This window comes from Drosophila sechellia, chromosome 3L, assembly GCF_004382195.2.
Source record: "Drosophila sechellia strain sech25 chromosome 3L, ASM438219v1, whole genome shotgun sequence".
Lineage (NCBI taxonomy): Eukaryota > Metazoa > Arthropoda > Insecta > Diptera > Drosophilidae > Drosophila > Drosophila sechellia.
This window is the reverse complement of record NC_045951.1, coordinates 13,203,510-13,225,006: the sequence shown is the minus strand read 5'-3', so window position 1 is coordinate 13,225,006 and position 21,497 is coordinate 13,203,510. Positions and strand designations below refer to the sequence as shown.

The 21,497-nt window shown below is 40.7% G+C and overlaps 4 protein-coding genes across 34 annotated transcripts in view; 3 read left to right on the top strand and 1 right to left on the bottom strand.

Moving 5' to 3' along the window:
• Positions 1-10,624, top strand: part of LOC6605599 (CUGBP Elav-like family member 4) — a 131,137-nt gene extending 120,513 nt beyond the window's left edge. For 13 of the 29 annotated variants that reach the window (XM_032717406.1, XM_032717401.1, XM_032717398.1 and 10 more), the window contains 4 exons: positions 136-213; positions 1,664-1,840; positions 1,912-2,540; positions 2,812-10,624. In XM_032717406.1, coding sequence (XP_032573297.1) covers positions 136-213; positions 1,664-1,840; positions 1,912-2,039 — 383 coding nt within the window. In that variant the 3' untranslated portion in view covers positions 2,040-2,540; positions 2,812-10,624. The remainder of the gene's footprint in view (positions 1-135; positions 214-1,663; positions 1,841-1,911; positions 2,541-2,811) is intronic. The other 16 variants (XM_032717408.1, XM_032717392.1, XM_032717410.1 and 13 more) reach the window with 3 other exon arrangements.
• A 608-nt stretch (positions 10,625-11,232) lies between these two features.
• Positions 11,233-16,776, top strand: LOC6605598. 3 transcript variants are annotated; one of them, XM_032718206.1, is made up of 2 exons: positions 11,233-11,951; positions 14,357-16,776. In XM_032718206.1, the coding sequence occupies exon 2, from the start codon at positions 14,374-14,376 to the stop codon at positions 16,510-16,512; it is 2,139 nt and encodes a 712-aa protein (XP_032574097.1). In that variant the 5' UTR covers positions 11,233-11,951; positions 14,357-14,373; the 3' UTR covers positions 16,513-16,776. The 3 variants fall into 3 exon arrangements, with proteins under 3 accessions (XP_032574097.1, XP_032574095.1, XP_032574096.1); XM_032718204.1 differs by lacking the exon at positions 11,233-11,951 and adding an exon at positions 12,516-13,654; XM_032718205.1 differs by lacking the exon at positions 11,233-11,951 and adding an exon at positions 13,787-14,152.
• Positions 16,777-16,786: 10 nt separating this feature from the next.
• Positions 16,787-19,674, bottom strand: LOC6605597 (liprin-beta-2). Its single transcript, XM_002030380.2, has 3 exons — positions 19,246-19,674; positions 18,238-19,178; positions 16,787-18,177 (listed from the first exon to the last, which is right to left on the bottom strand). The coding sequence occupies exons 1-3, from the start codon at positions 19,444-19,446 to the stop codon at positions 17,280-17,282; spliced, it is 2,040 nt and encodes a 679-aa protein (XP_002030416.2). The 5' UTR covers positions 19,447-19,674; the 3' UTR covers positions 16,787-17,279.
• Positions 19,675-19,920: 246 nt separating this feature from the next.
• Positions 19,921-21,369, top strand: LOC6605596 (vacuolar protein-sorting-associated protein 36). Its single transcript, XM_002030379.2, has 3 exons — positions 19,921-20,089; positions 20,153-20,878; positions 20,937-21,369. The coding sequence occupies exons 1-3, from the start codon at positions 19,994-19,996 to the stop codon at positions 21,312-21,314; spliced, it is 1,200 nt and encodes a 399-aa protein (XP_002030415.1). The 5' UTR covers positions 19,921-19,993; the 3' UTR covers positions 21,315-21,369.
• The last annotated feature ends 128 nt before the right edge of the window (positions 21,370-21,497 follow it).

Here is a 21,497-nt window from a genome sequence, read left to right as displayed (position 1 = left end):
CTACGAGAACTATTTTAAATACTTAAAACATATACATATATATATCTATACGTATTCTTAATTGTTGTGTTGTCTTTATAAATGTTTCGGAATTTGTGTAAAAACCAAAAACAAAATTATTTATATATAATGCAGCCTTTCCCGCCGTCTATGGACAGTTTCCACAAGCTTTACCACCTCCCCTAGCGGCGGTTGCACCCACTCAGCGTGAAGGTAAGCTTTTCATTATAATTTCGTTGATCACCACCTATGTATATCCCCATTTTCCCCCCGATTCCCCGATTACTACACGTTCGTACGTTTGATTCAGTTCTTGTTGAGCGGTATTGCATTTGACCAGCTACCAATGTCGAATGATTTCGGCCAAATGCAAATACTTAACCGTTTACATTGTACATGTTTATACCGATTCTGAATTTTGTTCGATTCTTTGTCATAGTAAACATGTTACTACACACACACATACGCACGCCCCCACAAACACACTTACACACGAATGGTTTACACTCAGAAAAAAATCAGAGACATCGCCCTCGACCTAGCAGAAGATGAGCAGTAATTAATTTCATTTGTTGTGAGGAAGGAAATTAAATTTTTTTTAACAAAAGCTCTTAAAAATTAATTACTTTGCATACTGTGTTTCATTCGTCCTTATTTTAATGTGATAAACATTTTATCCCTTTTGCGACCACCACCCACTGCCAAAAAGTAGAAAGGATGGCTGGGTTTTCAACCCTTTTGCGTGGGGTTGGCGAGCAAGGCGTAAATCGTTTTTAATGGCTGCATTCAAAGGCATTTTATGCGATCGTAAAAATTACATATAAACTGCTTAAAATCATATAAAGACCGTCGGCGTATTTCGAAGACAATTTGATCATAAAATTTTATGTTTCTTTTTCGGTTCGTTTTGCTCATCTTTTTGCCTTTCGTCAGGGGCAGAGACACAAGTAATCCATTGTCTCCCCGTAAAATACAGAGTGTGTGGGTGTGGTTGTAACTGTGTATGTGTGTGTGTGTGCCATATACATTTGTGTTCGTGTGTGTATACTACCTACATATATGCTAACTATAAACCTAACTTGAGTGTAAAGTTCGTTTTGGTTCCATTTCGATATCTGTGCGCCGTAGTCTATTGTTTCTCTGTGTATCCTCTAGACCTTACCTGCATGATAATCCACCCAGTCACACAGCCATCTAAGTGTGGATCCCATATAATAACTAACTAACTACACATGCTACACATATTTATCATACGGCAATTGGGGATAAATCTAAGCTAAAGACTTAAGTATATATATATATATATGGCCAGATTCATTAGGCATCTGTAGAGTATGTGCATAGAAACCTTTAAAACAGTATGTCATTTAGACTGTTCGTTTGCTCATGGTTTTGGTTTTGATTTCCTATTTTCCGCAGACTTATATTGCGCCCTTAGTTTTAGTTGATTCGTTCAGAAACAAGATCAGCCACAGAACACAGACCACAAATATATATCGAATATATGCATCAGACCAAGTCAAGCTAAATCGAATTCAATGCAAACAAAACAAGAACAAGCAAGCAGACATAACTCATAAAATTATAAATTATGATTTTCCTCATTATTAAATTTAATTTGTTCTCTACTTTGTTTCTTCTCTTTAAAATGTCTTCCTTTAAGATTTTCTGATGTTCCCAGGATGTTCGATATCCGGACCCGAGGGCTGCAATCTCTTCATCTACCATTTGCCCCAAGAGTTTGGCGACGCCGAGTTAATGCAAATGTTCCTGCCCTTTGGCAATGTGATCAGCTCCAAGGTCTTCATCGATCGTGCTACAAACCAGAGCAAATGTTTCGGTAGTGTTATATTTTCTACATTCAACCCCTTGAGCCGTTTTGTCTAACGAGTATTATTTCTTTCTTGGCAGGATTTGTTTCATTCGATAATCCCGCCAGCGCTCAAGCGGCCATTCAGGCCATGAATGGCTTCCAGATTGGCATGAAAAGACTGAAAGTTCAATTGAAGCGGCCAAAGGATGCCAGTCGACCCTATTAACAATCGGAGTTCCTTAAACGCAATTCACAACAACCAACTGGAGCAACAACATCAGCAACAGGCGCTTTGCCAACAACTACCGCATTTTCAGCAGCCACGCCCACATCGGCAGTAACCTCCGTATCAGCAACAGTGACAACAACGGCCCACTATAATAACCTTGGCAGCAGCTTTAGGCCAACCTTAACTTTGCCCACTGAAAGCTCCAACCACAATGCCCACATACCCTATACATTTGCCAGCTGGCGCAGCGGTACCTACTGCTATCGCAACCACAACAACAATAGCGAAAACTGCAGCGACAACAACAACAACCACCACAGGAACGTACCCGAATCCCAATCCCAAAACGATACATCATCCAACACCAATTGCTCCAAAGTTGAACTGGTCGAGAGACTATTCATGTGGCAACAGCAAAAGCGAAAGGCCTAAATGTAACATCAAACACAACAGCAACCATAACAACTGCAGCTACAATAAGGAGCAACTATTGCTGGGGTGAGCAAAACTATAGTTTATCGAAGGACTTACAAAATCAACGATCAACAAAGATCGTGTCGATATGTAAAGCGTGTTTCGATTAAAATACCGATGCCTACAAAGTATGAAAGAAGGTCTTCAGTATTAAAAATAAAAAACATTTAAGGCTTCTTTGGTATTAAATCAAAATAATCGTTATATGCATCGATAGCGTAAGGATTTTTGTGCGTGTATCGGATCTACCAATTCTTTTTGATTCCTAACTAATTTTCCATTCCCTCCATTTCAGATGGTCGTCAACCATGCTATGTGAAAACGATTATAGAAATGAAACATGCAAAGCGTATGTAAAAAAAAAAAATAAAAAATAGTAAACGAGAAAAATGTAAATTAAAAAAAGAAAACACCTTAGAGCTGAAAAATTGAATAGATTTATATATATAATATATTTATATATATTTATCCAATTATACATTCATCTGAATGCAGTACAGCAGTACACAGAAAATAATAAAAGAAAACCCATCAAAAAAGAAACCACAAACAAAATTATAAATTGAGAAATGCAGAAGAATGACAGAATTTTTGCCAAAATATCGATTTAATAAAAATATATATTTATAGAAGCAAGAAACAAACATGGATATTGATAGTTTTGTTAACTAAAGAACAAGAACATTGCACACCAGTACACTCCCACACTGAACACAAAACTTGAGACAAAAACTGACTGGCAAGAGACCAAAATTATCTGGGTTTTCAAATAAAAATAACAACAAAAAAAAACAAAAAACAAAACAATTAAGGATTATAAGAGCAGCAACCATTTTATATGAAAAATTGGTGATGGGAATTTATAAAAATTAAAAACTCTGCGCAAGGAAAATTAGTTGAAAAACAAAGCAAACACAAAAGATGAACTATTAAAACTGAATTTGTTAATCTGATGATGAACTCGATCGGAGTTTACAGTTAATCGAGTAAATTAGGAGACAGCAGTTAAAGGAAAGGGTTAAAATATAGATGGGACATAGAGGAAGTCAGGTGAGGAAGAAGACAAAGTAGGTCTGCAACTTTTTAGCATTTAGTGGTAAGCAAAATGGCAAAGATTCAACAGATGCATAAACAGATTATATGTACACATGAAAAATTAACACAAAAATTCGAATTTAATTAATTTTAAGTAAAAGAAAACGGATATAGGAAGTTAGAACTAGACGGGACAGAGCAAGCCACTTAATATGCGACATGCTTTGAGGGGTAAGTCCAACCCCCAAAGGGTTCGACCAGCCTCACCACAAGCAAAAATATCATTTTTTATAATATATAAATGAGTACTAATTTTAGAAATATTATAATACGGATTTGTTAGAACTATTGAAGAGAATCAAAGTGAAGAAAGCTAAACAAAAACATTAAAAAGAATTATAAAATACAATATCTACAGCGATCATTTACGTTGGCCTATATTTTCTCAGAGGGAGAAAATTCTTGTAATTGTTTAAATTTCTCAATTTGTTTGATTCGATACCGTTTGGTTAAAAAATGTATTTAAAAATCGTAAACGATTTTATAGAATAATAAACAAAATTTTGAAAAAAATCAAACAACAACTTTACACTTAAACTTAGCTGCTTTCAACAAAAACAATTACAGGTACTTACAGATATACATGCATATATATATATATATATATACATAGAAATATATAATAAAAGGAAGGAAAAATGCAAAAAGTAAATAAAAACCCAAAGAGAAGAGGAGGAAATATAAGTAGGGCTACTGAAGGAATGGAAAACATAACAAACATTTTGCTATGAAAGTATTACTATAAAAATATATACAAAATAGATATACAAAACAGCAGAAAACTGAAAGTTTTGGCCACTTATTTTCACAACCAGCTCCGAGAACGAAACCGATACAGATAAAGATTCAGATTCCGATCAAGTTGACCATAGCGCGCCCTAGCCAGACTAAGCAAACTATTTAACACTAAGCATATATTAATTATTATTGATTGTTATTATAAACAAAAATTACCATTAGAGTTTTTATCACAGTCAAAAAGGAATCAAGTATTTTTTAGCAAAACTAGAGAATTTATCACGGCCTATTAAATTTATTCAATACTTTCATTTTGTTTCTAACACTGACATAGGACGACACAATACCCCGCACATCTACACTGAAATCTAACTAAATATTATTGTCAATAAAGAAACGTAAAATGAGATCTTTATCCGACATTTACTCAACTGTCTGTTGAATCGAATCTTTAACAATTTAGCAGCAAAATCTGTACAAAAGCGTGAATAAGAAGAGGAGAAGGACCGATGAGTCAAATCTACAGCTAAATATGCCAAAAAATAAGATTATGGATAGTGAAAGGATAAAGAGTAGAGGGTGGAGAAAATTAACAATTATTTAGAGTTTGTATAGTGAAAATGATAAGTTTAGAGTCGCCTAGTCTGTGGGTCCTGCAGAGGATTCTTCGTCTGCGGGACGTATTTGATACTAAAGATAAAACATTTAAATATTAACAAATACAAATATAAAACTATAAGATATATTAAAATATGGAAAGAAATTGTTATCAGAGTTAAAGTTAATTTTGTTACCAGTGCAATAAATAGTTTGGTGCGGTACTTATTAGTTCCCTCTCAACCAATATCAATTTTAATTTTAGTCACAGTTTTCATTTCCGTTCTGTGTATTGTCCATCGGATCACTGAGACAGTATTAGAAATCTGGGCAAATACATAGGAATACAGACGGACCAGAGTGAGGGGAAATATTATAATTAATGTCAAATCAATTAAATCAGTTCAATTTTATTCCTCTTTTGAATCAGAAAATGTTAAGCCTCGACAGGAGTTATATTGTAAATATAGAAAATGAAACCTAAGGCGGATGAAAGTCCCACACTGAGAGAAACGAATGAAATGGCAGTTATTTAACGACACATGCATACAAGTATATTTAAATACCTACAAACATACAAGTACATAACATATATGAAAATTATCAAACTGATTTTAGCGCCTATTCAAAAGTAGTTCAGCCAGAGACACTCAAGAATTTTGACAGCTTTGAATTAAAATGCTAAACTAGAATTTTACTTCAGAAAAACTCATCCAAATACACGAACACGCTACATGTATTTACGATCTTGTATGAATCGATCTAGTCAAATTCAAGTTAATTATTGCATAAAGAAAATTAAACCTTAATGAAGAATAAGAAATTTAAAAACCAAGTCAAACTATTGAGATAATAATAATTTACTATTATTATGTACTATGATTATGATTAACGAATTATGATTTATCTATGTATTGAAAATACGAACACAAGTATTTAAATTAATATATAAATAATTATTATTACAATTATAATTATTATTATTATATGCTATTATACAAACATTTTTAGATCATATACACTATACTATGAAACATACGGAATCAAGCAAAATAATACATTTTGTGCTAAACTGATTTTGGCAAAATTATGCAAATTATATACCAAGAGGAAGGATACTAAAACCCTAAATTATCGTAACTATTATTTTTAAAGCATAACACACAATAAACTAAACTAAACCAAGAGAAGCAGAACAAATAAAAGAGAAAACAAATTGAAAAACCAAAATACAAAGCAACCAAACTTGTTTTATTTTCTCATTATTTTACGCGTCCGACATCCGGCTTTTGATTCATTTCAATTGGCAGATACCAGGACAGACTAGGTCACATACCTCCAGAACACATAATCCCAACCCGAAACAGAGGACTGAGAATTTGGCATAATACCCTACCCTTCAATTTGAATATCGTTTACCCATGTTCTCCCTTAAGTATATTTTGATAAACTAAAAAACAAAAACCAAAACACGAAACGGCTGTGACACGAACATTTAACAAAAAATGTGAACAAAATCAAATTTATTTATCGTTTGCGCTTAGTTTGATTTGAATGATCATTTTAAAGAGCGGTGATAACAAGAAACCACTAAAGCCAAATCAAAATTAAATCGATAAACGAATAAAAATACAATATAAAGGAACAATTAAGTCGCTTAATTCAAATTCGAAATGAAATGTGATGAAAGCAAACAAAAAACGAGAAACAAGAAAGCTAATTTAATAATTAACAAAAAAAAACATGTCGAATTCATATTAAACTTAACGAATAGAAAAAGACAATTGTACCTTGAGCATAAAGTGTAAAAATTGGAACTCGTAAAAATTAAAGTATTCCTAGACATAAACCATAGATAACAAGCACATAACTAAAAAAATGGACAGGTTTCGCCCATCTCGCTTGAGGGGATATGAAAATTGGCACATTTCTTTGCAATTTTTGCCAAAATCCAGTTTAGTGCCAGAAAACATCCTTTTGAGCTACAATCTGCATTTAGCGTCGTCATACTCCGCGTCTTCACTATCTCTCAATTGTACGCACACTCACACAACGAACTCACCACCACATACACACGCATCATATCAAGTACGCGGATATGCGAACGGTAGTCTATAACTTGGCGGTCTCCTCGGTGATTCTCAATTTGTTTAGCTGGCGGCAAAGAGAAGGGACCCCACTGGCATTGCATTTCCTCCTGATTTCTTCGATCGTTTTTAAATTCCTTTTTCCGTTTGTAGCCAGCTAAGAGTAGCGCTAAACTAAGAATAAGCATTGTACATTACTAATGAAAATGAAGTCTCTTATCGATGATCGTTCCTTAAACTTAATCTATTATGCGAATAGATTTTGTCCTACGCATAATGTATTTTTATTATACAAGATGCGGAATGTGGCATTCTTATAGAATGTTTATTACTCTATACAAGGCATTACTAATAAAAACTAACTTCTTTATTTATTATATATACTATACACAAATATATTATATACTAGTTAATGACAAGGTTAGACAAAGTAGTGAATGAAGCTTACAACACTGACACGGAAACAAAAGAACATGAAACAACCAAAAACACTGGAGTCCAAGTTTAGAACTTACTAATCAAAAATATATTTAGATACACTTTTCTGCAGGTATTTAAAAGGAAGTAAACGTAATGGTAAAACTAAACTAATGCTAACGATAACGATAAATAACGATAGAGACAAGCACTTAACCCCACCATAACCAAGGACTTACCAAAATTGCATACACTAGTTTTCTAACTACACCTACAAGGACACCCAATCAACACTCCAACCAACACAGAGACACAGTTACAAGGGCCCAAGATGGCAGCAGGACAAGGAATGTAGGATCGATAGGTAGGATGAAAAGGGTAGGGTGCATATCTTTTTGCCAAGCCTAACACATTTTGCCTTTGATATAGCGCATTTTTGGTTTGGTTTTAATAGAATCACAAGAATGACATATTGGATACAGGGTAATACATGCAGTTAAATATAAATAGCAACTAAACTTATCAAATAACTATGATCATTTCGTATTGAACCAATGCATTTCAATTCATTTGTATTATAATTTCCCTCAAAGCTTCCGCACTTTTTTCGATACGATATTTTTAAGCTCGATACACACTTTTGAAGCTTTGCTTACCAACTAGATTTCGCTTGGATAGGCATAGGGTTAGATCTTTAGAGTATCATCAACCAAGGGCATAGTTGGGAAATGGAAAGGCTATAGTAGCCATAGGAATATAACAAAATCAGCAACAATAATTGGCGGCGCTTGTAAGAAAGCTCAGAAAGTGCATTTAAAATACAACAACAAAAAATCTGAAAACAAAATGAGAAGGAGAAGAAGAAATTTAAACATTTTTAAATGCAGAAACTAGTCGTACTTATATAGACGATGTATTATAATACTATTATTATGACAATTATTACTATTACTATGAACAAAGAAAGATTTATTAGCGAGCTAAGGTCAACCAAGCATTATAAACCAATTTTGCAATTATACAAACCGAATCGGATGGAATGATATGGGAGAGGAATAGGTGTACGGCTGGAGATATTGGCGTTGAAAAGGCCCAAAAGTTATTTTTTGTAGATAAAACTGTTATCTTTTAGTACTTAGCCAAATGTTAGATCGAGGTACGAGATGCAGAGATATGTATGTATAACTCATGCAGTTGGCAGCAGGCTAATCGAATAAAACCAAATGGTCAAAGCGAATTTATATTGTATATAGTATAAAGCCCCTCAAACAGAAACCCGAACCAAGGGGTTGAATTATTGCATATTATTGAAAAACAAAATTAGTTGCTAGTCTAGATTTTAGCATCAACACATCCGAAGGACACATATAACACTTGCAATTTTTTGAGTGTAGCTTGAGATGCGTTTCAGAAACTATTTCTCAGATGCAGTACTATAGCTACAGCTTCTTTGTACACTCTATATACTTTCCGTTTAGAAATCCGTCCGTATTTAGCATTATGCAAGCACACAAACACTCACACACACGTAAGCAAAACGGCATGTGGTTTGATTTTGGTAACTTATCCTCACTTATGAATGATTTGCGATTGCTCCAGATTTATGTATGTATGTAATTACATCCGTCTTTTCCGATTCCAAAACCAAGTCCACACAAATACAATTACTTAGCAATGATTACAACAATCCATTATTTGAGATTTTTGAAGAGCACCTTTAACGAAAACAATAAGAAATTAGCAGCAAAATGTGAATGAGAAACACAAACGAAAACAAAAATAAAAACCTAACATTAAAATTAAAAAACTGACATTTTAAATTAAGAGAACTTGCACCTAATACTAGTAGCATAAATGTAAAGACAGACAAATGCAGATAATGAATTCTCATTTCATTTAATTCAAAGCAAAACCGATTCTAAGAGGGCAAATCCAAAGAATGCTTTTAAACCCAATACGATTCGTGATCAATTCCTTTAAAAACTGACAAGAGGAATTTCAAGTTCGAATGAGAAAATAAAACCAAACGAGGCGAAATCAAGAATAACGACACATGAATTAAATGTTAAATGTAAAATGGTTTCAGAATCAAAAAGAATAAAATAAAAATAGAGGAAAAACAGGATCGATCACTGGCCCTGTGAGCCCGGAACAGTTCAAGAGTTTTTCTATAGTATTTCATTGAATTATTCATTGAGTTCCCACATCGAATGCACTTTATATACAGATCGAGCATTTTTCACTTTATACATTTTTTCAAATTCATCACAATTGAAGCGGAAATAAGGGCAGAATCATGCACACAGCTATTACATGAATACTCACTTATATTAAATATGACAAAATTTATATTTACACACATAGAATGCCGAACTAACGGGGACGATGATGTAATGTCAAAATGATGTAATAGTCAAAAGTAGTTGATCGAAAAACAAAGTGGAGCAGAAGTGAAGAACAATTAAGTAAATCATTTATAATAGCAACAAAAAGGTCTTTATATAACTATTTATAGAAATATACGCTATATACTATACATATGTGTACATTAAATACAATCTATGAATAATGAAACCAGAATGGCGAAGTGTGTAAAATTGTGCATTCGTTCATTAAAACAAAAGGATGAAAGTAAACACCGAAAAAACAATACAGATATATAACTATATATACTCAATCGGCCTTTTCCGCGATGCGTTGTCACGCGGAAATCGGTTGAAAGCCCACAACACAAGTAAATGCTATCGAACAAGAAAACTATTAATTAATTATGAACAAAACTATAAATATTTTAATACTTAAAGCATTATTACCAGAAGTATATTTTAAACATTATTTATGCGACTTACTGCAGGATACAACATAAATAAACCCAGCCTAATAATAGATGAGTACATACTACAGTAACAATAACTACCGATCGATTAAAGATGCCGCCACCATCCTAGACACCCAAACAGGTTCATTTACGATCAATCTGCTTCAAGACCTAAGATCTCCCATAATCCGGAGCACACTGATCCAACCATAACCAAACAGTAGGAAGGAGCAAAGGCAGATTAGTTAGATCCAGAGTGCGGCGAAAGGCTAACAATAAGATGAGATGGAGGTATAAATCGTAATAACAGAAATATCAACCACCCTAGTATTAATTAATTATTGCCAGTTTCAAAATATGGGCAAGCAGTGTACATTTTGTTTCGTTTGCCAAAAAAAAATAAAAATTAAATTAAAACTGAAAATAAAATTAAAAACTGGGCGTCGCTGATGGGGCGACATAAGCGCATTGATGATGATGATATGGAGGCGGGGACATATAGTAAACGCGGAGCAGGAAATTGGATATAGAGAGTCGGAGGAGATTATAAACCATGGTTATAATTACAACAATTAAATTATTATTAATAATAATTATTATACACAAAAACTTATGCAAATGTGTAATAGGTATATAAACAAAGAACAACTGGCAAGTTAAATAAAACAAAACAAAACAAAAAAAAAATTATGAAAAACTAAAAAAAAAATTAACAAAAAAACACAAACCACAAAAAATGCAGAAATATATATTATATATACTTTATAGACATTTAAACATGAAAACAAAAACACAAAAAAGAAACTAAAAAATAAAGTTGCAAATAATAAACTTTTACCATAAAAATATCATTCAGCCCCATTGTTTCTCTCTCTTAATTCTGAATTCCGAATCCAGCGATATGGCAATTCTGGCTTAAAATATATTGGCCACCTGGCCGAATTGGCCAACAGAACGAAAACGAATCTGATTTGAATGGAAATCGCGAATCGAGCGGCAGTTCGCCTATTCAATTCAAGCATTTGCGTATTGGCTCGCGTTTTGTCTGCGGCTAGTAAACATAAAAAATTCAAATTTTCATGCGAAAATTATGACTCAATTGACGTGAGTTAATCCCAGGGGAACACTTGGCGATATTGTGTGAACTTGAGGCAAGGCCAGACGAAAGACTTGATCTCTAGAATTCGCAAATGACATGGTTGTGTTCACTTGCTTCAAGCCAGGTTAACAAAAGCGCGCGTGGGCGATTGAAGTGGCAGTTATGGCCATAAATACAAATATGTTCGTTCGCGCAAGCAGATATTGACTGTCAGTGTCGCTCGATAAACATGCTAGCAGCAGATAGCAGTGGAAAAAACACCAGCAGCAGCTGCTGCAGACTCGCAACTGCCGAATAGATGTGCAATACTCCGCTCCGCATCCGTAGGTTGGTCTCAGCCGCCGCTGGCCGATCTGGTGGTGATGTAAGCTCCGGTTCTGGGTTGCCAATTACCGCCGACTGCCGTCTAACCGCCGTCTAACCAACTGTAGAATGTAAGCTTCTGCAGGTCGCGAAAAACTCGCCCACCCACCACTGCCAGCGGTACAGCGTCATCATCATCGACTGCACAGTGATCTCTGCGAAGTTCGATCTTGCACGCGATGCGAAGCGGTCGAGAAAAGATTCTTTCCAGCTAAAAGCGGGTAGGTATTATTATTATTACGATTGAGTGATCTGTTCAATAAGGGGCCTAATCGTCTTGGCACTGCCAAATGAGTAGCTTGAAGAACGCTGCCCCGAAAGGCGTCTATTCGCATTTGGATAGTGACTTTTGTGCTTTGCATTCTGATGATCCGAGTTTCGTCGGTTTGCTTCCTTTATTTTGCGCAGTGGAGAAAGTAATTAGTGATCAGACCATGACCGAATATACATAACTGAGTTACTAACATTCAGTTTGAAAGTCATGACAAATCAAAAGAATTTATTTAAAATAAACCAAACTCAAACCACCCATCCACAGCAATGCCGTCATACTTATCTGTATGTAATTCCCATTTAATAATTAATATAAAAAACCATAATGTGTCATTTCATATCAATCATGGTCAGAACTTTCATGTGAGTGTGATGTGAAAATTTTCTGTACTTTATTATAGATTACATTTGTTTTAAGTAATGTGTGAAGGCTTAGTATTTGGTGTTTTATAAAAAAGATTTTTTTGCTTTTATTTTTTAATTTAATTTTATCAGGCTGATTTTTTTATCAGATGCAAAGTTTTTAAATATTTTTCTATTTTCTTTTTTATCACTTTCATGAAGTGCCATTCTCAGCATTATTTTATTTCTTACTTTAATTTCTCTCTGTGCACTCACTCCAGTTAGAAGCGGAGTTGACCTACATTGCCATGTGCTCTGCCCAAAATAGAGGATCCGCCTCGATCCGTTGTCTATTTCGGGAGGTGTTTCTCATTTCACTTATATTCCTTTCACTACCTTACCCGAAAAATCATAATCCGATAGAGGCGCAGGCGATTCTTAGTTGCCCTAACCCGAAGTAGGTGCTATAAATAAAATGCCATCAAACTGAGCGATCGCATATACGCGTATCTGCTAGGAAAGAGAGCTATAAAAAACAAGGTGGTGCTGATCGACCTGGGGATACCCTCGACAGCCCACTCCCCACTTCTCGGCTGCGGGAGAAGCTGAAACGAAAGCAATTTGTTTTCACCCCGATCTGTTGATACAATAAACAAGTTGGCGCACAGGCAGCCGCCCATGAATGAAAAACAGCGAAAAATATAATTCCTTTTTTTTTGGGCAGAATTTCTTGCTTCTTTTTGGCTGCCGCATTCTGCGTAGCGTTGTGGACCTGGCCGAGTGGTGAGGGGTCTTCTATATGGCCGGCAACAAGTTGGATTTTTCTAAAAATGAACACACACGAAATAGCTTCGTCTTTGGCGTTAAATACGGACCACGACAACCATCGGTGTCGAGCAGCGACAACGCATCTCCGCATCTCCGAAGAGCGGCGGAATTTGATTTGATTTTCACTTGGCCGACCGTCCGCGCTATTTTCCTATTTCCCTCTATTGTGTGTGGGGCGTGCTCTCCGCGGCGGTCCATCTAGGGAGCATATTCCGAAGAAGCGATGCTTTCCGCGACTCGGCTTTCCCGCAACTAGTTGCGTTTTGGATGTCAACACGATGTGCACGCGCACAGCGGCGATTCCCGTCGACCAACTGCAACTGGCAGCGTGAAGTGAACTGTGTGCACCGTGGCGATTTGAAGGTGATCTCACCGGGCATTACCAGGACAGCTTGAGCCAAGACTGAACCAGCGAGGGAACCGAACAGAAGTTATTCATTTTTCCAGGGCACCTTAACCGTACAAACGATAGAATAGCAAGGTAAATATGATAGTTCTCGATTATAAATCGTTATTCTATGTATGTGGATAGAGCAAATACCCTTTGCATCCATTCAGGCCGGGCCTTTAGACCTTTTATGGGCATGCTTTTCGCCCAGGGAATCGAATTTCATGCACAAAAACAACATTTCGGTTTCGGGGCAAAAATCGTTGTGCGTTTGTGTGTGTTTCGCCTGAGAGAGCGCCACTTGCCAGTTCCTCTTGGACATTTAAATAGAATTCCCGTGCTGGCCACCGAAAGAGAGAGAAACAGAGATTGAGCAGCCTCCTCCTCCCCCGTCTCCGTGAACGGTTCCTCTGCCGGCGATCATCAAAATAACAACACAACGTGTTTTTCGTGCTTCTCACATCACGTATACGCAACGTATTCCTTCATTTCATATTTACTTCTAACTTTCTACGGTTTAAATTGCAGCTTAGTTTAGATTGGTGTATTCCTTGGTATTTCCGTACTACTTTCCGGAAAAGCGTTAAACTGGTAATTACACCATTTTCTTTTATTACCGTCGATGTTAGTCAACAGTTCGTATACACAATGTGTTTTCTCTTTGAAAATTCAAATCACAATATACTCAGGAATTAGTAATGTAAATATGAATAGTTTTATATTATAATAAAAACATATAATAACGATTTTTCTCTATGGATAATAATGAACTCCCTTTTCCTTACTTAATTTTAGCCGAAATCAGGATCAGCATGCAAGAACTTACAAGGATCTGCGATCTTAATGGAAACGCAGACAAAGGAGAGTTGGGTCCAGTAGCCCCGGCTACTAACAATCTGGACCAACTGCTACCCAACATAAAGCTGGAGCACGATCCCGACCTGGAGTGTTGGCTGCCAACGCCCGAGCACCCACAACTCCGTCTGGATCTGAACAGCACACGGCTGCTGCTGCAGGGCTCCGACGACCCATTGATCTCGCATGGCGCCACCAACGATGCCCACGACGAGGACCATCCCTTCAAGACGCTACTGGCCCGCAAAAGTGCCGGCCACGAAACCCCACACAATGGCACCTGCAGTCCACTGACCAAGCAGCAGCTGAAGGCCAATCTGCTGATGGGCAGCCGGAAGGCGAACCGGCAACCAGCGCAGGAGCAGCCACCCACTGCCGTAACACAAAAGACAGTTAGGCCAGTGCATAGCCAGGGCCAACACCGATCACGTAAGCGAGGCGATACGGGAGCCATGAAGCTTCGCTTCCACCACCAAGCTCTGCCCGCCGAGTATGCCGCCCATTACGAGGCCACACAGGGTCGCCAGCAACCAAGACCAGTGCTACCACCGCCAGCTCCTCCGCCGAGTCAGGCTCACGAGAACGTACGCAGTTGGCTGCGGAAGATTGCCGAGATCCAGCGCAATGCCGAACGCCAGCAACAGAAGCAGTCTTCCGCTCCACGAGTTGGAGCACCAACCTCGCGATCGTCACCCATCGCAGCGACGTCCGTGGTACCGACAAAAAATCCCGAGGTAACCACTGCCTCCAAGCGGAACTCCCTAAAGTACGCAGACCTGCCGTACATGGGTGAGATTACGCTGGATAACTACAAGCCACGTCGTGGTCGGAAGCCCAAGAAGGCGGATATCTGTCACCTAATCTACAAAAACTACGGCACCATTGTTCCGGCATCTGTGCCTGCGATGCCGGTCAGTGCTGCTCCGCCGGCGTCTACCTCCACTATTGCGGTGCCACCAGAGGAGCCGCTGAATCTCTGCCTGCGTGACCAGAGCGGCGATCGCTACTCCATCTCCAGCGGCGACAGTGAGAAGCCGCGAGCTACACCAACTACGACCACAGCTACGACAGATTGCGGCAGCTCCTCGCATCGGACCACACCACTTAGTACAGTAAAACCTCTGACCTTGGAGCTGGCAGGGACGGAGGAACAGCCTATGACAGCAGCCAAGTTGCTCCTCCAACCAGTTGGACTGTACTATCAGCAGCTCGTCGAGTCCTGCAGCCTGGGAGGGTTGCCCGTGCCCTTGGAGACCATCGAGAAGGACAACCAGCTATCTCTTAAGATTCCGATACCAAGCGGATTCTTCGCCAATGAGACCACACCCCTGGCCATGCGGAAACGAAAGCGGTCAGCCATCTTTATCCCGCCTATGGCCGCCGAGCATTCGTCGAGTCCCTCGAACGAGGTCAGCATCTGCAAGTTTAAGTTCACCGGCGGTGCCAAACCCACGCTGCAGGAGAAAAAGATGCTCTCGGTGGACGCGGAGGGCAATTACCGGTATTACAACGGCACCGGAGACAAAACCATGCGAGGCTACGAGTTCATCTCCCGGGATCAGCAGCAGCAGTTACAGCAACACCAGCAGACGGCACAGGAGAAGCTCTACGTGGATATTCCAGCTCCATCGATGGACCTTAGTCCAGAGTTGCTGCACATATCGCCGGAGTCGCCCACCTCAACGCTACTCCTGCCCAGCCACAACCATCTAGTGGCCGCCGTAGCGCCCCATAGTCCAGCGTCCCACTGCTCCAGCTCCCAGAGTCCCATGCCTGGAGCGGTATGTCCCGGTCACACGCAAAGCAAGTCCTCGTCAGAGAGCGAACGTAAACGAAGATCCTCCAGGCGATCAAAGCAGCGCGAGAAGCTGGAAAAAACCTTCAAGGAGAAAGGCTTTCTCATCCAAACCCAGCAGCTCCAATCCGCCGAAGGTGCTACCTATTGCAAATTTAGGCAGCTAAAGAAGTTCACGCGCTACCTTTTCCGCAACTGGAAGGATCACATACCCGAGAGCGATCTGGCCAAGCACCAGAGTGCCTCGCGGGAGGATAGGCTGCCAAGTCTGGAAACCCAAACCGCCAACCAGACGACATAGAGTTGCGGCCAGGACATTCAGGAAACAGCCACACACAGCACTGCCAAAGAATTAAGTTTAAGACCAGCTAATGGCCGGCCCAACCTCGGTTGGGGTTGCCACTTGAGGGTGGAGCACAGCAACCCATGCCGATTCCGTCCACGCGGGCTGTCCAACAACGCGATCAATGATCCTCAGCCACGCTTCCTAGTCGTTCATCAGTTTTTCTAGTGCCTAATAAAATGTTATTGTTAACAAATAAACTCAATGTTTAACCATATGCAAGAGAAGATTGTTTGGTTGTAAAAGGCATCGTAGTATGTATTTTACAAAATATCCGTCAATACAGTTATGTGTTAGTACAAAAGATAAACTCCAAAATGGGCGATAAGTCTATAGGGGTTATGCTCGCTCTCAAGGTCGTTTCAATGCCATTGCGAATACTTCTCGTTATCATCGTTATATGCTTATTTAGAAGATATCATTGCATCCCGTTTCCAGATTAGCCTAAATGTTAGTTACAGATAATATAAAAGTTTCCAAAATGTTTGCTGGTATGCTTAGGTCGACGAAAGAATTTTGACTCGAATTCATTCGAAAGATGTTTGGAAGTTTGGGCGTGGCCTTGATAAAATAAATTCTCACTAATATTGTCAATTTGTGGATTTGGTTGCATAATTGGTTCAGGTGGCAGTTCTTTCAATTTGGGTATCCTTGGCCAGGTTTTGGGCTTACAACTAAAAAACATATTTGCTTTCAATCGATTTGTGCTCCTTTCGACTTCGTCATTAGTTCGTACTCATGGAGCTCTCATGCTCCTTAGCCTTGTCAGCTAGATATGTCTCCGGCACCCTGGCATTCATGGGACACACGTACTCCGTCCAGTCTACGTCACTCTGGCCCTTGGAGCTCTTGCGACGCTTTAACGAAAACTGTGTGCGTTTCACCGGCTTCAGCTTAGCTGTAATGTTTAGCGGTTGGTACCCGGGTGCCGATTCGGCATCTCGCTTACTCAGGATCACTGGCCGACCGACTAGCTCCTTAAAGTGCATGGCCAGGTGACGACGCAGCAGGGACTTGCTCGGTGGTATCGACAGCAGGTCGGCAAGCAAGTCAGCATTGAAACGCGGTTCATAAAGCATCAGTGCCCCGTGGACACCAGCACCACGCAGATTGGGCGTGTACTCAGACAGGTCGATGGTCTGCAGCCATCCCATAATGCGATGCGCTGTCCATAGCTCCACATTGTCTCTGTCCGGAGTGGCCGCGGCCTCATCTTCACTGACAACCTTTATGGAGCGTCGAATTAGACCTTCCGCGTTCCACGACAAGCGGCGCATGCATAATATTCCCGCTCGCAAGGAGGCTATGTGCAAACAGGAACTGACGTGCAATTGGGACAGGTCCTCGAGCGTGAGACGGTGCAGCATTCGACCGTCAATCTTGGCCTGCATAAAGTAATCTTTATATTGTGGCAAGCCAATGTCATCCAACCAGCGTAGAACCCATGCCACATCCAAGCTGGATGCCTTCAGTGTCAGGTCATCGAATTCCTTTCCAGTTAGGTCGTCGATGGCCAACAAGATTTTCTTCCGGTGAAGTGGCATCTTTAGGTTTAGCTCTCGTTCGATGTCGACAGGCGAGGCGGTGAAGAACGACACCGATGGATTGGCCTTCAGCCACTTTCTGTAGGCGGAAATTGTATATAGTAGCTGGGTTCTTGTTGCATTTTGATGACAAACTTACCGGCAATTGTCCTCATAGCAGCCAAGACCCATGTATGCCAACCAATTGCATACCTCCTGCGCTCCCCACGTGGTCCAATGTTTTTCATTCTCACCGAACAGCGGTGTCTGGGCACTCCACTCAATTCGACCGCCAGCTGTAGCTCGGGATCCGCCTCGTCGGAACTCGGGCTCTGCCTGCTCTAAGGCGGTAAGCTCGCAGTTGCTGCTGTTGCTGCGTCGTAGCTTACCCAGTATGTTGCGCAAGCCACGGGCAGACCTTTCCCTCAGCTTTGGTGAGGGTGTGAACTGCGACATGAAGCTGGAAGTCATAGCATCCTCCGCTTGATAATTATCATCAATCAAAATGTGTTCGTTCGAGGCAAAGGCCACGTTTCGCTGCTTGCCGCTGCTGTTGGCATTAACGTCTAAGGCACGATTGTTATTGTTGTTCACTAACTTGCCATGCGATCTTGGCAGGCTGTGGAACTGCGGCTTAATTTGATGCCGCAGTGCAGAGGGCGGTGTCTTGGGGGATCCCATAAAGGCCTTCTGATTAATGTTGCTCAAACTGCCGTAGGGAATATTGGCGGAAATTGCGCCACTTCCATCGTTGGCCTGCTCTAATGCAGTACGGTGCAGTTTTAGTTCACTTAAGGCACTCATTAGCTCCAGCTTTTGAGTTTCGAGGGCGGATCTAGAAATCATCTGTCGCTGCAGTTGCTCTTCCTTGGTGCACAACTGCTGGCTCTTCTCCGTTATCAGGCCCTCCAGCTCGATAATCTTGTCCGCCTGTTCTGACACTCGTTCCGCCAGCATCTGATACTGCAGGGCTAAGCCCTCCTTATCCCGTTGCAGGCGGCGCATTCGCTCGTCGGAATCCTGACGAGGTATGTGCGTCTCCAGCCAGTCGCTAATAATGGCCGCAGTGACAGGATCAGGGGCTGGAGCAGCCAGTCCGACCTAAAGAGATAAGAGTAAGTAAATAAGCCCTCCGTTTCTAAACCTTATCTTAGTCAGTGTGACTCACCTGTTGCAGGGCGAGAGCCAAAGTCTTAGCTGTTGACAGAACATTGGTGGCCGAAATCAAGTTGCGTTCGCTAAGCGTCAAGGAAGAACCTGCTCCGGATATAGATACCGATCCCGCCTGTGTCGCGGTGCTCGATATAAGGCCGTCCATTTGCTGTAATGCTGCCTCGAGCATTTTGCTGCCCTCCGCCACAGTCGCCATGAAGTCCAAATCAAAGTCTCGCTAATCCCGGGTGATCGATGTGTGGTGAGCTTATTGCGCGACTAGTGCATTGTTATGTAAGCAGGTCAGGCAGGGCACGTCATTTTGCACTGGTTTAGGGGAAAATGGCATTTATGGTTATTAATTTCAGCACTAATTGGGGAAAACTATCACGAAAATAGAAGCTGCTGCACCGTTTTGCTTCTTCTTCTCGCAAACAGCCCAGCCACTTATCGATAGTCAGCGAACGCACAATTGTGTGTAGGAGCAACACGCCGATAGTTTTCTAGATGGTCAAGAATTTATCACAAAACTAATTTTACATAATTTTTAAGGAACGTATAAAAATGTTTAAACACAAATTTTAATTACTTTATTTATAATAGATGTGTACAACTATATTTTGTTTTCCATAGCCGATATATACTGTAGAAACAAGATACCATCACTAATAAGCAGGTGGAACGGTGGAGTCACGAAAGATGTGTCATCTCCAGCCCGACTCACAACAAAACAAATATTAGGGATAAAATAACAAATATCTGAAATGAATCGCTTCGCTTATGTGGAGGCCCGTCTGAGTCCCAATGAATCCTTCGTCAGCCGTGACAACAAGGTGAAAATATACGATGGCGACCAAAAGGTGAACAGCTAGTGAATACGCACAATACGAAACCGGGTCTTACTTGGATTCAAATCTTTTCAGACGGACTTTGAAGACGGCGAAGTGGTGCTCACCACACACCGACTGTTTTGGGGTCGCCCTGGAGAGATTGCCCGGGCCGCCGTAACACTTTGCCTGCCACTCAGCTATGTGATATCCGTCAGCGAAGAGACAACTGCCTCCAACTTCTTTGGCCGCAAGACTCGCATAATCATGCATCTGCATCCGCCAACGTCGGACAAAGGACCCGGCCCACTGGACTCCAGTCGCGCCACCCACATAAAACTGTCGGGCAAGAATGGCCTGAGTGTCGAGTTCCACAGTGCCTTGCGGGAGACTCTAAATGCCCGCGTCTGGGAAATCCTCTTGACCAGCGAGACCATCATCAATGGCGTGGCCAGCAGTCCAACCTCGGAGCCTGCCAACGATAGGCTGGCTCGCATTCAGAAGAGGACAGGAATTGGCGGCATCGAACGGCACTTGGAGGCAAAAGCCAAGGCCACGGATGAGAACATAGCACTGGCCTTTCAGGATCTCAGTGTTCTAATGGCCATGGCCAAGGACATGGTGGGAGTGTCCAAGACAATAAGCAGCAAGATACGCGAGCAGAAGGGAGAAATATCTGACGATGAAACGGTGCGTTTCAAATCCTACCTCATGAGCCTGGGCATCGATGATCCCGTCACGCGGGACAACTTTACCAGCAATTCTTCTTACTTTAGTAGCCTGGCCCGACAGATTTGCGAGATGCTGCTGGATCCTATCGAGGTAGGAACTATTTTAATAAGTTATACTTTGTATTGACACTTACATTATTACGCCTTAGGAGCAAGGTGGCATGATGTCCTTGGCTGATGTCTACTGTCGTGTGAACCGCGCTCGTGGTCTGGAACTGCTATCGCCTGAAGACTTGCTGCACGCCTGCGAGCATCTTAGTGGTCCTATACGCCTGCGCAGCTTTCCCAGTGGCGCTAGAGTGCTACAACTAGAGTCCCACGATGATGCCCTAATTGCCGTTGACACATTGGAGAAGGTGGAGGCTGCCGAGTCTCTGGCTGTGGAGGAACTAGCCAAGAAGCTGGGAATCTCACTCCTGCTGGCCAAAGAGCGATTGCTGGTGGCCGAGCGTCTGGGCAAGGTGTGTCGCGACGAGTCCGTGGAGGGACTGCGGTTCTATCCCAATCTTCTGCTGGGCCGGGACTAATTTCAATGTGCTTGTTCTTATGGTTAATAAAGATATTTTACTTTTTATTTAAAAATGGCAGGACTTTTGAGTAGAAAGCCAGGACACTAAAACTGCATAAAACTCATTTAAGTAAACATTCTTTAAAGGTCCTTACCATTTTCAGTTCCATCGCAATGACAAGACTGAGTTTTAAATTTCATT

Coding starts and splice junctions, on each gene's coding strand:
- LOC6605598 (XM_032718206.1), top strand. CDS start 14,374: ATGCAAGAACTTACAAGGATCTGCGATCTTAATGGAAACGCAGACAAA.
- LOC6605597 (XM_002030380.2), bottom strand. CDS start 19,446: ATGGCGACTGTGGCGGAGGGCAGCAAAATGCTCGAGGCAGCATTACAG. Junction 19,179..19,245: donor TGGCTCTCGCCCTGCAACAG/GTGAGTCACACT, acceptor TTATCTCTTTAG/GTCGGACTGGCTGCTCCAGC. Junction 18,178..18,237: donor TGCTATGAGGACAATTGCCG/GTAAGTTTGTCA, acceptor TTCCGCCTACAG/AAAGTGGCTGAAGGCCAATC.
- LOC6605596 (XM_002030379.2), top strand. CDS start 19,994: ATGAATCGCTTCGCTTATGTGGAGGCCCGTCTGAGTCCCAATGAATCC. Junction 20,090..20,152: donor TATACGATGGCGACCAAAAG/GTGAACAGCTAG, acceptor AAATCTTTTCAG/ACGGACTTTGAAGACGGCGA. Junction 20,879..20,936: donor TGCTGCTGGATCCTATCGAG/GTAGGAACTATT, acceptor ATTACGCCTTAG/GAGCAAGGTGGCATGATGTC.